This window comes from Spermophilus citellus, assembly GCF_964194105.1.
Source record: "Spermophilus citellus genome assembly, chromosome: 2".
Taxonomy (NCBI): Eukaryota; Metazoa; Chordata; class Mammalia; order Rodentia; family Sciuridae; genus Spermophilus; species Spermophilus citellus.
Genome location: NC_138183.1, coordinates 210,759,175 through 210,774,752, shown reverse-complemented (window position 1 = coordinate 210,774,752; position 15,578 = coordinate 210,759,175). Strand labels below are relative to the sequence as shown.

The following is a 15,578-nucleotide window of genomic DNA, read 5'->3' as shown; positions in this document are numbered from 1 at the left end:
TCCTAAGTTCTTCACAGCTTTTCTCATCCATACAGGGTGGGGACTGGTGCCACTCTGTGCCCAAGGGGACCCTCAGATCTCACTACATTCATTGGAGCCATATTCAGGTGAGTTTACTCTCGGGACCCCAATCTCACGCTCTTGGGGCCCACGAGGACCCTCCTCCTGTTTTTTGCATCCCCCACACTCCCACTGAAACGCGAGCTTGCCCCACCCGCCTGCCCTGCCTCTCTCCCCCAGCGCACGCGCGCAGAGGGGCACTCACGAAGGGACCCCCGCACACTTCTGGGCGAGCGGGCCGACACAGTGGGGACGCCTGCGAGGGTGCGGCGGGGAGCAGGGCGGGTGGGGGGAGGGAGCGCCGGCGGGGCGGGGCGGGGCGGGGCCCGTGGTGGGCGGAGGGGGGTGCTGACGGCTGGCCGCGCGGCGGAGCTGCGAGGGACCGAGGCGCGGGAGACGCGCGGAGCCATCCGGAGCCCGAGCCCAAGCCCGCACCCGCGCCGCCATGCCCCTGGCCTTCTGCGGCAGCGAGAACCACTCGGCCGCCTACCGGGTGGACCAGGGCGTCCTCAACAACGGCTGCTTTGTGGATGCACTCAACGTGGTGCCGCATGTCTTCCTGCTCTTCATCACCTTCCCCATCCTCTTCATCGGTGAGCGCGCGGCGAGCGGCGGAGGAGGGGAGGGAAAGAGGAGGCGGAGAAGGAGGCGCAGCGCGCCGCACCGCCCGCGTCCCCTTGCGGTCCTGCGACCGCCTCTTGCCTCTCTCTTGGGGTCCCCTGCTCTGTGCCCCGCCCGCAGTTCCCGACAATCGCACACCCGCGCATCCTTCACCTCCTGGGGTGTCCCCGAACCCAAGCCAAACACTGCGGACTTTTCCTGACCCCAGGGATCCCAGGTTTTGCCTCCTCGGGGCCAAAGCTGGGTGAAGAAAGGGCAAAGCAGAGGTCTTCGTAAGGGAAGGAAGGTTGGGAGGGGTTCGGCTGCACACTCAGTGGTGCTGAGTAGGGAGCCGGGTCACCCCTCCCCCAAGGCATGCTCCCTGTCAGCCACAGCTGGGCCCTGGGAGGAGGACAGGCTGTGCTTCCAAGACCGGAATGGAGGCCCAGCGAGCCCCGCGCTTCACCAAGGCTGGGCCAGACTGTGGTCGGTAGCCTCTGACAGTCCCGGGGCTGACCGTGCCCTGGGTTAGGAGAGGCGGGAGCTAGGGACTCAGATCCCCATCCAGGGCGCGTGTCTCCAGAGTGCAACTTCTCCAGCTCAGTGCCAAGCAGCTCTGACTGGAGACTCGCAGCGACCCCGGTGGCCCCCAGTGTGATTGCTTAGAATCCCTCTTCGAAGTTGGGCGCCACAATTGGGGCAACCCTTGAGTGCGTCTTCACTCCCGTCTTCTTTATCTCTCCAAGACCTTGAATCGCCTCAGCCAGTCAGCTTTGTCAACACAGAGTGTCCCCTCCTTCCCCAGAACGTGTTCATTCATTTTAAGAAAAATAGTAAATCTTAAAATTCATATACAGAGTTGAGGAAGAAAGGAAAGAAGGTCACAAAATTAAATTTAAACAGAAATTGCTGTAGAAGTAAGTTGCTAGTTATTGACCAAGATAACAAAGATAGGAAAGAAACACAATACTTGCTAACATCTGTATCAAAAATTTTTAAAAAAGAAATAGCATTTATACTTCTATTCTTGACCTGATGACCTGTCATACAAGAGGCCAACATACAAAATGGGTACCTGTACAGGATCAGCCTGCTGTGATCCAGGCTTTGTGCTTATACATTTAGTTCGTGTGTACCAGCCTTGGGGCTCCTCATGAACAGGTGAACTAATATGTACCTCACCCTGCTGTGAACCAAGTGCCCAAGAACCCTGGTGGGGCTCATGCACCCTCCTTCAGGTGGGCCAGACTTCTTACCTGTTACTGTCTCTCCCTACAGGATGGGGCAGTCAGAGCTCCAAGGTGCACATCCACCACAGCACATGGCTCCATTTCCCAGGGCACAATCTGCGCTGGATTCTGACCTTCATGCTGCTTTTTGTACTGGTGTGTGAGATTGCAGAGGGCATCCTGTCTGATGGGTGAGTGACTGTGGACTCAGGGTAGTGGATCTGCTCCAGGATGCTCTGGAAAGGCCCAGGAGACCCCACCAAACCTGCCTTCCATGAACCAGTATCATTTGCTATTAAATCTAGCAACTCTTTACTTAGCATAAAGTGTACAAAGATTTCTCTGCCAGGCATTACACACACATGAGACCCAGGCCCTGTCCTCAGTCCTGGAGGACAGAGGGAACAGAGATCTGTATGCCAACACTTAGTAAAATAATGCTAGAGCCTATTAGAATGCCTCAACTCCTGTAAAAGATACCAGACCTCTTCCACAAGCTGCGGTTGCTACCTTCTTAGGGTGGCATGGGGGGAGACTAAGTGTGTCTGTCACTCGCTCTTTCTTAAGGCCTTTCCTTGGTTCTCAGTTGCTCAAAAGATGCAGCCCCTGGGTATCCAGGTTATCAGAGTCCTGCCCCACCTGCCTCTCACCTCATTCCCAATAGCCTTTTCCCTGCACCCACTTTTCTTGTGGGCCTCATATCCTATGTTTCACTCTTAGCTACTGCACAGGTCATACTGTATGTTGAAGTTTGGACCTAACTGCAAAACCATCTCCAGAGTCAGAAAGGCCTCTGGCTTAGAATCTGGTTCTTATTCATCTTTGTATTCACAGTGCAAGACACATGAAGGCTCCACAAACATTTTTTAAGCCCTTTGAAAAATAAATAAAATCATGTTACAAGTACATACTCTGAGAGGAGTGGGGAAGGCAATGTTGGAAGAGCTCTGTGGTTGAGGGGCTTTGGAGCTGAGCCTGGAGAGATGGCTAGGGTCCCACAGGCAGAGGAGTAAAGGGGAGAGAGGGCATCAGTGCTGGGGAGGAAGGGAGGAGGAACAAAGCCACCTGTGCTGTAGCAGAGGTCAAGGCCTTGAGGAAAGGTGGGCATGGAGAGAAGGTCTTTGAGCTAGAGGCTAGAGGGGAGTGGGGCTGAGTAAGGAAAACAGGTAGGTGTGAGGAGTGATGCAGGCTAGGCACTGAGCACATACAAGGGAGCGGTGGAGGCTGAGACTTGGAAACAGGGCTGGGCATCTTGGAAGGGCTTCAAAACCCACACTGCCTGTTTGGGTTGGATTTGATCAGCAGTTTGGAGCAGAAGAGGAATATTATCAGTATAGCATTTTTAGGTAGAAGCCCAAGGGCTGTACAAGGCAGGTTGGAGATTGGCAGAAGCTAGAAGTGGAAACAGCCATGGGAGGTGATTGCAATAGTCTAGGTGAGAGATAACTGCAACCGGAAACAGTATGTCAGCAGTGAGGAACAGAAGAGGAAATGGAGCAGTCATCTCACTGAGGCACAGTGGAAGAGTCTGCAAGACACAATGGCTGCCTGGTGAGGGGATGGTTCAGGGGAAGGACATCTGGCTTGAGAATCTGAGGTCCAGTCTCTCTGAGCTGAAATCAGATTATGCCCAAACTTGACTTCTACCAGCCCTGCCTGGTTCCTGCAGCTGATCTGGAGCCCCCACTCACACGTCCTCACCATCCCCATCCCAACCCCCTGGCCAATATTCATGCGACCAGGCACCAGCCGTGATCACTATGATACCTGCTTGCCTTTGGGGCAGGAGCTCCTCCTGATGATCAAATTCCCCAGACAGGCAAGAAGACCGTAGGGCATACTGCATACTGCTACCTAACTAGCAGGTGACAAGTCTTCCTCCCCCCTCCACCCCAGCACACTTTCCAAAGCAGCATAAATGCTACAGAGGGGAGGGATGCCTGTGGGCCCTTAGTCTAGAAGTACTCATGGGATTTTAATTAGCCATGGTGACCAAGAAAGCACCCTGCCCATGAGGAATGAAAACCTGGGTGTTCTACTGCTCTGAACCAGCTATGGGACTTTGGCAAGTCATCTAGCCTTTCTGAGCCTCTCTTTCTCTTCCAGTGAAAGTATCACAACCCCTGGCTTTTCTGCTTCCAAAAAGTATAGAGGATGAAATTAGAGAATGGACAGACTACAAGTCCAGAGTGACAGAGCCCTGGGCAGATGGTGTATTACTAGAACATGAGAGACTCTAAGGAATCAGTCTGGAGACTTCTTCCTGCAGGTTATCAAAATCCCCTCTTGTGTGTGGCTGCATCTGTACCTCAAACCAGCCCAATGCAAATGACTGCCTCCCCAGGGCACAGGTCAGCTCCTGAGATGGGTATTACCTGTCTTTGTGGGCCCACACTCCTGAGCAGCAAACATGAGAGAAATGCACAGAAAGTGAACAGACAGCAGAAGTTGAAGACCCTGCCCTGTGTTATCCCCTATCCACTCCAGTCTGAGTCTTCAGACCTACCTGGAAATTTAGGGGGCAAGTGGGAGTGGGGGCTGGTTAAGGCAGTGGTCTTCAAACTCTAGTTTGGTTAGACTAGACTTCCTAGTCAAACAGAAACTCTGGTCATGGTGGCCTCCTCCTGATGCCAGCTTCTCCAGGGCAGGGGCCCTTGGCACACTGGATTGAAATACCAGTGCAAGTTTGGGCACCCAGAGGCAGTTGGCTGAAGTAAGCCCTCTGGGAATGAAGAAGGTTCCCAACACAGTGAGAACAGAAAGAGGAGGCTCCAGCAATGTTGGAAAAGCAGCTGAAAGCCATGTCATGTGGGCCTTTGGTGCCAAGCTGAGCCAAGCCAGTTTTGACATCCACAGAGGAGTACAATCAAACCAGCTAAAGGTGACCCTCATCTCCAGTCTTGGGGAAGACTGAGGTTTGGGAGAAGGCTCAGGCTCCCTATGGGGTTACCACCAGGTCTGAGTCCCCCATCCCAGAGGCCTCTGTGAATTAAAGTGGGGAGGGCATGAGCTGGCAGTGACTGGATGTCTTTTGTCTCTCTATGCCTCAGTTTCCTCAACCATAAAATGGAGAGACTAACAGTGCCCATTTCATGAGGTTTTACGAAGGTTACGTGAGTTAATGGCCATCGAGTGCTCAAACCATGCCTAGCACAGAGTAAATGCTGAACAAATATTGACACTTGCCAGTGTCATCCCATCACCAGTGCTGACCTGTGCCACTCAAGTTCAATGGAGCTGTTGCTAAGTGAGCTGGGATGCACAGGCCCCTGTGCTGCCCACAGGACCTCAGGGACAGGGAGCCAACTGTGTTCACTCTAAGGAAGTGGTTCCAGCCTTCACAGTGGCCACTGCCAAAGCTCCACAACAAGAACCCAGGGAGAGAGGCTCATGAATCCCAAAGCCTAAACATGGAGCCCTCGCAGCTTTGTTTCTGCACTCCTGGGTCCCTCAGCTAATGGCTGCTTGGGGTATGGGCTGGGCAGAACTGCCAGAATATGAAGTGGAGCTGTGGTCATCATCGAGGCCCTACTGTGTGCTGAGCAGTAAGCCCAAGGCCTGGGTTCTCTACTGGAATATTCACCATATCCACATCCTCTCACTCCTTCTCTTTCTCTCTTTCCCCTATCTCAGGGTGACGGAATCCCGCCATCTTCACCTGTACATGCCAGCTGGGATGGCGTTCATGGCCGCTGTCACTTCCGTGGTCTATTATCATAACATCGAGACCTCCAACTTCCCCAAGCTGCTGATCGGTAGGGGAGGAGGGGGCATCTTCATTTATTCCTTCAGATAATTTTTTACTGAGGACTTCTTGTGTGCCGGGCACTGTTCTGGGTGCCGGAGATTCAGAAATGAAGAAGAAAAGATTTCTGCCTTCACGGAGCTTACAGTCTGATGACAGAGACAGGCAAAGACAGTAATGAACAAATAGGTGGTGGCAGTACTGTGAAGAAAATCAAGCTGGGTAAGGGTAGAGAGTGATCGCAGCATCACTATCTACAAAAGGTGGTCAAGGAAGCTCTGCCAAGAGTGAGCGAGCGTGCAGATATTTGGGGAAAGGGTGTTCCATGCAGGGGAACAGCCAGCACAAAGGCCTTCTGATAAGAATGAACTTGGTAAAGAGGCCAGCGTGGGCACAGCCCAACAAGCAGGAGCAAGAGTGAAGGAGGTGAGGTCAGGGGCCAGGAAAGGGGTAAGGGAGACTCCCAGGGGAGACCTGAGCTCCTGATGATGGTGGTGCTAATAACTGATATGGCACAGAAGAAGGACTTGGGGGTTGGCCCAGAATCAAGTTTTGTGTTTGGGGCGTGTTGAGTTTATCATGTCTCTGAGACAGCCAGCTCCAGGGTTGAGTGGGTTGCTGGATCAAAGAGTTGGCATTCAGAGGGAGGTCAGGGCAGGAGATACATTCAGCCATAGTGGGTCTATGGCATCTAATGCTTGAGCCTGAATGAAATCATCTGGAGAGAGAAGAGAAAGACCCCGGGACCAGAGCCTGAGGTTTGCCAGCACTTAGAGACTCAGGAAGCGGTGCCCACTTGCAAGTTCTGACTTCACAGTGACTGCTGGACCTTATCAAGTGTGCACTGTGGTTCCAGGCTTGGTGCTACCCTTACTTGCCTGTCTGTCTTCATTCCCACGACTAGCTCTGTTGATGCTGGTAGCATCCTTATGCTACACAGGCAGACATAAAACTCAGAGCGGTTAAAATTAATACCAGTACTCACTGAGGACTTACCATAGGCCAGGCTCTTTCCTAAGCATTTAATCGTTACAGTTCTATGAGGTAGGTCCCACTACTATTTCCCCTTTATAGACAGAAAATTGAGGCTCAGAGGTTAAGTGATTTGCACCAGTTTACCCAGCTCATCAGGTGGCGAAGCTGCAACTTGACATCTACACAGCCTCCAGTTTCTGATCCTCAGGCTACATCCTTTGGGCCAAACTTATAAAGCCAAAGATCTGCCTCTGTGCAGGCTTAGCCTGTGTATCAAAGACCAGGGCTACATATCTGAAAGTTGGAGGGTGTGTCATTAAGTCAGACTGTGATTTTTAGGAATCACAGCATTTAATCAATATCGGAGTCTAGAATACTCTGTGCTAAGCCAATGACATTGCTGTGTCATTGGGAGGCAAAGGTGTTTCGTGAGCTAGTCACAGGGCACCCTTCCTGTGTGAGGTGGGATCTGAGCTCCATCGGGATCATCCACATGATTACCCAAGACCTCCATGAGAGTGTGGATGGGCACTTGGAGAAGTAGGGTAAGAGGGTTCAGAGAGCCCCCTGCTCCAGTTTTCTGAAGCAGTTCTCATCTACAGAGAGCCCTGCATTAACCACCAGGGCCTGGCTGACTGGTGCCCCCTGGCAATACGCCCTCAGCATCTGGTGATTTCATTTTCTCATTCTCCAGCAAGCATGTGATCCTCTCTCTTTAAAGCACAAATTGCCACTCATGGATGGATTAGTCCCTTCCCAAGGAACTAGGACTTTCTCCCTTCGTCTCCTTGTTTGGAGTTTGGCCACTTGAAAAGAGGCTCCATAGAGGCAGAAAAGTGAAGGGGATGCACCTAGGAACTACAGGGATGAGGGCAGTGGATATTAGGGAAATAACCAATCCTCTAAGGAGCTGATGTCTGGTCATAGGTCTGGAATCCATAGGAAAGTAAACCATGATGTGGCTCATGTTATTCCATGAAAGAATCATTGTCCTGAGACTCCAGATGAGGCCAAGGAAAAAGTCTATGGGAAAAGACATGTTTGAGCTGAGAGCTGGACCTAGGAGCACTCTTCAGTGCTTCAGGCAGCGTCAACAGCATGGGCAAAGGCCTGAGGGCAGTACAAACAAAACCTAGTGGAGTAGAGAGCAGAAGTGAGCTGAGCTTTGAAGCTTGGAGCTGCAGGTGAGGCCTACACCAGGCAGGGCCTCAAAGGATACACTACTGGCATGGGTCTTTGTTGGAAGAGCAATGGGAGTCCATTGAGAGTAGTGGAGGGAGGTGAGTTACCATATGCATAACATAAAATTTACCATTTTAGTCACTGTTAAGCATTCAGTTCTGTGACATTATGTAAATCCACTGTTTCACTCCTATCACCGTTGTCCATCCTCAGAAAATCTTTCCACTTTCCCAAACTAAAATTCTAGACCCATTAAACAACAGCTCCCCATTCTTCCTCGCCTCAGCCTTGGGCAACCACCATTCAACTTTCTGTCTCTGTGAATTTGACTCCTCCAGGAACTGACCTCAGTGGAATCATGCACTGTTTGCCCTTTTGTGATCAGCTTAATTCCCTTAGTATAAGATACTCCAGGTCCATCCGTGTTGTCACATGTGTGATAATTTTCTGCCTTCCAAAGTCTGAGTGATATTCCAGCGGATGGAGATTCCATATTGTGATATCCATCCATCATTGTGCATTTGGGTTGCTTCCACCTCTTGACTATTACACATAATGTTGCTGTGAATGTGGGCACATTGAGGTGTTTTAAAGGTGACCATGTTTATTGCTTTATGGAAGCCAGATTGGAGGAGGGTAAGTGGGGGAGCCAGAGAGGAGGCTCTTGAAGTGGTCCAGAGGAGACAGATGGTGGCCTGGGATGGACAGCAGTGGGGAGATTCAATGTATTTGGGAGTAAAACTGACTGAACTTGGTAGGGAGGGGTGCCGAACAGAGAGAGAGGAAGTGGGGAGCAGGAGGGTTCAGGGGATTCCAGAGCTTAGAGTTCAGCGGCAACCCCCTCTCAACGCCTCTTTCTCCTGAACATTTCCCTCTTCTCTCAGTCAAGCACTAAGCATTTGCTGAGTGCTGCTATGTGTGGCTTGGCACTGCAGGACAGGACTGTGGACATGACTCTGGGCTTGGCCCTGGGTCCACCACTGACCCCCTCTGTGATCTTGAATGAGACCCTCAGGCTCTCTGAGCCTCAGTTTCCTCATCTGGGCAGGAACAACAACCCTACCTAAGCCACAGTGTTTTAAGAAGATCAAATCGGACCACATCTGTTAAGTGTCAGGGCAAGACCACGTGAGGCACGTTTTCAAGTCTCAGCCCCACTTGGCAGCCTTCATCAAGGCTAGGAGGTCCTGATGCCTGAGAGAAAATCTGTAGGGAGGGTAGAGTCATGGAGGCAGGGGAAGGCCTCCTGCCGTGGATTCCTTGTGACTTGGAGCCCAGACCAAGCTTTGAGGGACATCATTGAAGCCCTGAGAGGTTCTGCCCCACTATCCTTGTGCCTCACCCAAGGACCTAGACAGCGTCAGCCCTTCTGGGCATGCAAACCCTGGTGATGCAGTGGGGCCCAATATTTTGACCTGCTTCTCAGTCCAGGGTAAGACTGGACAGATCTCTGCTTTTGTCCCCAGGAGCAGTCCTGGCATCCCTGGGATGGTGAGCAGGCAGCAGGTCTCCTTCACTCACTGAAGGGCGCCTCGAGAGAAGCTCTAGGAGTCTGGGGCTGACCTTATTTCATGTGGCCATAGGAACAGGGAGGGCAGGGGCTGCCAATGCCAAAGCACCTCTAAAGATGACATAACTAGCTGTTGCTGGTGTTTCCCCCAAGCTGATAGTGGATTAGGGGGAGGGATGATAATTTATGATAGAATCCACTGATAGTTTCTAATGTTCACTTTGCCCAAAATACGAAATCTAAAGATAATAAAAATATCAACAGTTGATGTCCAAAAGAGCATTTTGTGCCCCTGTGCTCAATGTGCTAAACACTTTCCTCATGTTGCTCCAACAGCTTTCAAAGTAGTGCTGTTATTATCGCCATTTATGAGGAAACTGAGGCCTAGAGGGGTTGTGTGCCTACTTCAAAGCCACACAGCAATTATGCTACAGGATCTGAACCCATGCACATCTGGCCACAGACCTCTAACCACTCTGCTGCATTGCCTTACAGAACTGTGACTCATTTTTTCTGTGTCCCCTACTTCCCAGGCTGGCAAGGAGCATCATGAGGGACCTGAGCCCTCACCCTCTCTCTGCCAGGAACAGGCAGCAATATTGCACCAGTCACCTCCTCTCTCTAGGCCTTAGATTCCTCATCTTTAAAGCAAACAGGCTGCATTGAATGACCTGTAAGATCTCTCCAGCTTGGAAATTTCACTGGGAAGTCGTTACAGCAGGGAGCATAGGTGCATGACCTCTGGTATTAGACTAGCTCTGCCTCTTAATGGCTTTGTGACCTTGGATCAGTTACCTAAGTTTTCTGAGCCTCAATTCCTTTGATAAATTGGGAGTGACATCAATGCTTTCCTTACAAGGTTATTGTGAGAAATAAATGAGATCATGTGTTTAAAGTGCTCACTTGGCACGGTGCCTATAACGTAGTTAAATTCAACGTATAATCTTCCTATTCTCATTATTATTTAAGGGAGATTCGTCTGACCAGTTTGACTTATGACATCATTCATGCTTTTGAACATTGCCTGTCATAAACGTACTTCACGTCAAAGGGACACACTCTGATATAGTCACACCTGCACGTTCCCTCATCAAGAATGTGTGCACGCACACCTCTGCCTCCCCAACATGTCATTCTTGCTCCTCTCCCACATAGTTGCACATATAAGTGCTCATACATGTGAACTTGCACATACAACCTCCATGTTGTCCTGTCTCTCCTTGTTAGCCCTGCTCATCTACTGGACCTTGGCCTTCATCACCAAGACCATCAAATTTGTCAAGTTCTACGACCACGCCATTGGCTTCTCGCAGCTGCGCTTCTGCCTCACCGGGCTGCTGGTGATCCTGTACGGGATGTTACTTCTCGTGGAGCTCAATGTCATCAGGGTGAGGGTAAGCAAGCCACCGGAGGACAACTTGGGTCAGGGTGGGAAAGGGGTGGGGGGTCTGACCACTGTGGGACCCTTAGGTTTAGCCCCTACCCTGCAGCTTGGCCAAGACCAAGAAGTAGCCAGCTTGCTTCAGCTGCCCCAGAAAGGAAGAGAAGGTTGTGGGGAGAGGTCAGGAGAGCCTTTCCACTGGCCCAGTCCTTCTACTCCAGGCCCCTCAAGGGGTGGGGGTGAGGACATGGTTAGTTGAGGTTGAAGAATGGGTTGACTCCCACAGAGAGGAAAAAAAAAAACACTTCCTGCACTGACTTCTCCCCATTTCTTTATCTCAGGGGTGTTAGTGCTTAAATGTATTCATAGACTCATACATATGTATGAATGGGTAGCCATGACTGCACACATGTCTTGTGTTTGGCTCCCCTGTGTCTTCCCACCCGCTTCCTTCTCTCTTCTCCACCCCAGACTCCGACTTTCTCCTCCCTCTGCCCCTGTCCCCACCTTCCTGCATAGCTCAGATGAACAATCCTGTTTCTTTCCATATTGTGTTTTTATTAACATAAAACCCCTCATCAATCTAAATAAATATCTATTCAGGATTGTTTTGCTCCACATGTATAAAATACATACACTTTTCCCCTTTATTTTATAAAAATCGCATCATATTATACAATTGTTTTCTGCATCATGCTTTTCTCACCCAACAAATATCACTTAAGATGCCTTCTAACACACCGATACAGTCAGTGCCATTTTCTTAATGGCAGCATAACAGACCATCAGGTAGATGAGCTGTAATTTATTCAGTTTTCACCCCTACTGATAGACTTTCACTTTGTTGCCAAGTTCTTGCCTTCACAGACAATGGTGTATTGAAATACTTGTATCTTTATGTATTGTTGCTTTTATTTCTATGGGAAAGAGTCCAAGGAGTTAAATTGCTGGGTCAAAGGGTCTGTGTATTTTAAATTTTAATCAATATTGCATATTGCCCATCCAGAAAGTCTGCAGTCCAACTGCAATGAATGAGAATACCTTTTCCCACCCTCCAGAAAGGGTGGTGGCCCTTTCTCATCTGGGCCTTCCCATGAGTCTAAAGTGCTACTTTAATTTTCATTTCTCTGGTTCCTTTGCTCTTGGTTGGGGATCCAGGGGAAACAAAGCCCCTTACATTCCCACCCTCGGGCTGACCTTCACAGCAATCCTGGAAGCAAGTTCCACCCCCGTAGAGGCGGAGAAACACTGTCCATGAGGCCTGTCCAAAAATACCTTGCTAGTATGTGGAGGAGGAAGGACTGGAACCTGCTCTGCATAACTTCAAGTGCTGTGAACTCCACATGAAACACCATGGTGCCCTCAGATCTGTGGGCACCATGTTATCTCATCGACAGTATATGGGAGACCCCTGTTTTTCCCCCAACCCAGCCTAGACCCAGGCCAGCCCAGCCAATGGGATTCAGAATGGACCTCAGTGAATAGCTACAAAGTGAGAAGGCCCTGGCATCAGTGGTCCAGAGGTGTTGAGGGATCCTTCTCCTGGAAATAATCACAGGCCAGAGATGGCCACATCCATTAGAAGTCAAATGTGGGATGTCACAGCCCTGATCCTTGATGGGCAAAGTTGGGGTGGTGAGGAGCTGCACTTATCCATTCCCCATGGCCTTGTGCTCCACAGAGATACATCTTCTTTAAGACACCAAGGGAGGTAAAACCCCCTGAGGACCTGCAGGATCTGGGGGTGCGCTTCCTACAGCCGTTCGTGAACCTGCTGTCCAAGGGCACCTACTGGTGGATGAATGCCTTCATCAAGACAGCCCACAAGAAGCCCATTGACCTGCGAGCCATCGGGAAACTGCCCATCGCCATGAGGGCCCTCACCAACTACCAACGGCTCTGCGAGGCCTTTGATGCCCAGGCGGTCAGTGGGGTGTGACCACACCATCCATTCCCTGCACACCAGTTTAGAGTGACAGGCAGGGACCTCAGAAAGCATCAGGTCAAATCCCTGGTAGGACAGCTGGGGAAACTGAGGTCCAGTGAAAGAAAGAGGATTGTCCTGAGTCACGGTAAACCAGGGACAAGTCCAGTACTAAAAATTCATAGGATGGTCACAATTGGAATGGCCCTTACAGTTTAGTTAGGTCATCTGGTTCAAAATCCTCATTGTGGATGGGGAAACTGAGGCCTGGTGATCCCATTGGACTCCCCTGTGCCCCATGCTCTTCCCTCTGGAGTTCATTGATTATAAGGGAGGGGATTTTCACCCAGTAGGGATGTGGGGCATTGGCCTGATCCCTACAATGACTATGAGTTTGGCCAGGCAGAGATCTCCCCATATCAGTGAGGAGGAAGCTGAAGCCTTGACAAAGGCCATGACCTGCTCAGAGCTGACCCACAGCTGGTAGGTGGCAGAACTAGTCTCCTGACTCCCAGTCCAGTGATCCTTTATTGCCTCCACCCTGGCACCATGGGAACACCAAGACAGACATGGTGGTGGATGGTGATGAATGAATGTGGCACATGCCATGTCCTCATCAGAGAGTTCCCTACCAGCTGTGTGATCTTGATCAATCCTCTGACTTCAGTTTCCCTATTAAGACCCTGTCGGTGTTGATAGGACACACCCCACCCATGCACTTAGTGATTCCATGATTTCTTCCTGGAGCTTACCTGTTTGCAGAGGATGTAACCATTGGATTTTCCCAGGCATCAGGATCCAGGGGAATTCTGGGAGGCTGGGCTCTGTCATGAATGAGTCCTCAGTCACTCTGACCTGGCTATGAATCTCTCTGGGCAGCGGAAGGACGCACAGAGCACCCAGGGTGCCCGGGCCATCTGGCGGGCACTCTGCCATGCCTTCGGGAGGCGCCTGGTCCTGAGCAGCACTTTCCGTATCTTGGCTGACTTGCTGGGCTTTGCCGGGCCATTGTGCATCTTTGGGATTGTGGACCACCTTGGGAAGGAGAACCACGACTTCCAGCCCAAGGTAGGCTGCCCCTGGGTTAGGGCAGGGCACCCTTTAGAAGGCTTGTTTATCTCACAGCTGTCTACACAGCTGTGCATGAGATTGCAAGAGGCCATTGTACATGTGCACAAAGCCCTCAGCAACATCCCCCTGCAGAGGATGCTCTGTATCTGGACAACCAAAATGCCAAGAGGTGAACTTGTGCTTCAAGAATTGCATGACACTTGGCTTTGCTTACCCCACCATCATTGCCATTAACTGCTCCTCTTGCGAAGTCAATCAGAAAGTTGCAGGAAGTTCATGTATTTGCCCTATACCTAGAGCTCCTATGGTTTGTTATGTGTGTTATGTCCTGGTCCTCCTAATTGTCTCAGAAAAAGTTTGCAGGACTCCATCTTCTTCCATTCTGCTTCCCCTAGCTCTTAAGTTCTGCAGGAGCATCTTGGAGACTGCTATCAGAGGGAAGGGATGAAGGAAGCCTCCATGGGTGGGGGTTTTTTCTCCTCAACTGCAAATTTCATTCAGAGTTCCCCTAGTTCTATTAAAATGTTGGACTTTTCCATTAAAGCTTCTCTTTAACAAAAGGTTCCATTGCTTAAACATACTTTAAACCCACTAGACTAGATGATGTCCAATGGTCTTTCCATCTTCAAAGATGCTACAAACTGAAATGTTTTGGACAAAAGAGAGGGGAATTTTTTCTGGGGTTTATTTTCCCTGCTTGAGGGCCAATAGCAGCCACTTTGGGAGTGGAGGGGTACTTGATTCTTTCCAGCTACTTAAGGTCAGATGACCACAAAATGGAAAACTTCTCAACCCTTATAAGACTCAGGGTTTTCTTTTCTCCATGAAGAAGTCATTATAACATTTTAACCCAGACAGTCCAAAAGTGATGCAGAGAATTAATAAGTAGGACTCTTAATAATTTAAGACACTCCTTGTATAATGTTAATTCATCTCACCACTGCTAAACTTGCAGATTGCAGTTAATCCTCGGGAGGTATATGTTAATTTTTCTGGAGATATAATTAGTCAGCTGAGCATTCTTGGTCAGAAATATGAGATGTACCAAATCTGTTTGTCTGATTTATTCAGCAAATATTTATTGAAAGCTATTGTGTACCAGACCTAGCTGGGGCTGTGAGAATATGGAAGCACTGGTTAGGACGAGGACTGTTAACACAGTAACACCCACTTAGTGTCTGCTTGGTACATACCTCATTGTGCACAGGGGTCACCCATATGTTATCTCATTGAATCTCTAAAAGAACCCTTTGGTTCTTTTGGGTTTCTTTTTTTAAAACAGATGTATTGGGGTATAATTTCTATATTCATATTCATGAGATATGTATTCTTATCCCCATTTTACAGATCAGAAACTTGGGGTTCAGAGATGTTAAGTAGCTTTCTCCGAGTCTTTCAGCTAGTTAGTAACAGAGTTAGGATTTGAATGCATAGTCTGGATACTTTCGATCAAGTTACTAAATTAACTGTTATCATCCAACCATAAACTTTGGCTTCAAGGATTGTGAGGGAGAGAGAAATCTTTATAAAATATGTTTATGCTGTATGTTCCATATAACTATAAGGAGGATTACACATGAAACTGTGGAAAGAGGGAGTGACTAGTTTAGCCAGTGGTCACGGACAGCTTCACAGAGGAGAGGTGTTTGAATGGGACCTTGACAGGAGTTGGACATATGGGGAAATTTCTTATTCAATTAATAGTGTGAGAATTCATTTTGCTTACTTAAACTTTGATGGATTTTGAGGTCTTTTCTGGCCTTTGGAGCCTTTGGTCTTTACTTGGCCCAAAAAATAAGTGGGGAGTGGTCACTTTTCTTATCCACGGAAGTGTCAGCTTTAGTCTAACATAAGCAACCCCAGAATACTCTCCATTGACAATCTTATAGCTACATGAAGCC

At 49.6% G+C, this 15,578-nt stretch overlaps 1 protein-coding gene across 2 annotated transcripts in view; it reads left to right on the top strand.

Annotated features, from left to right (window-relative positions):
- Positions 1-384: 384 nt before the first annotated feature.
- Positions 385-15,578, top strand: part of ABCC8 (ATP binding cassette subfamily C member 8) — a 76,053-nt gene continuing 60,859 nt past the window's right edge. For both annotated transcript variants that reach the window (XM_081281271.1, XM_081281270.1), the window contains exons 1-6: positions 385-653; positions 1,939-2,080; positions 5,523-5,644; positions 10,529-10,695; positions 12,364-12,606; positions 13,486-13,674. In XM_081281271.1, the coding sequence (XP_081137397.1) occupies positions 506-653; positions 1,939-2,080; positions 5,523-5,644; positions 10,529-10,695; positions 12,364-12,606; positions 13,486-13,674 (1,011 nt within the window). In that variant the 5' untranslated portion in view covers positions 385-505. The remainder of the gene's footprint in view (positions 654-1,938; positions 2,081-5,522; positions 5,645-10,528; positions 10,696-12,363; positions 12,607-13,485; positions 13,675-15,578) is intronic.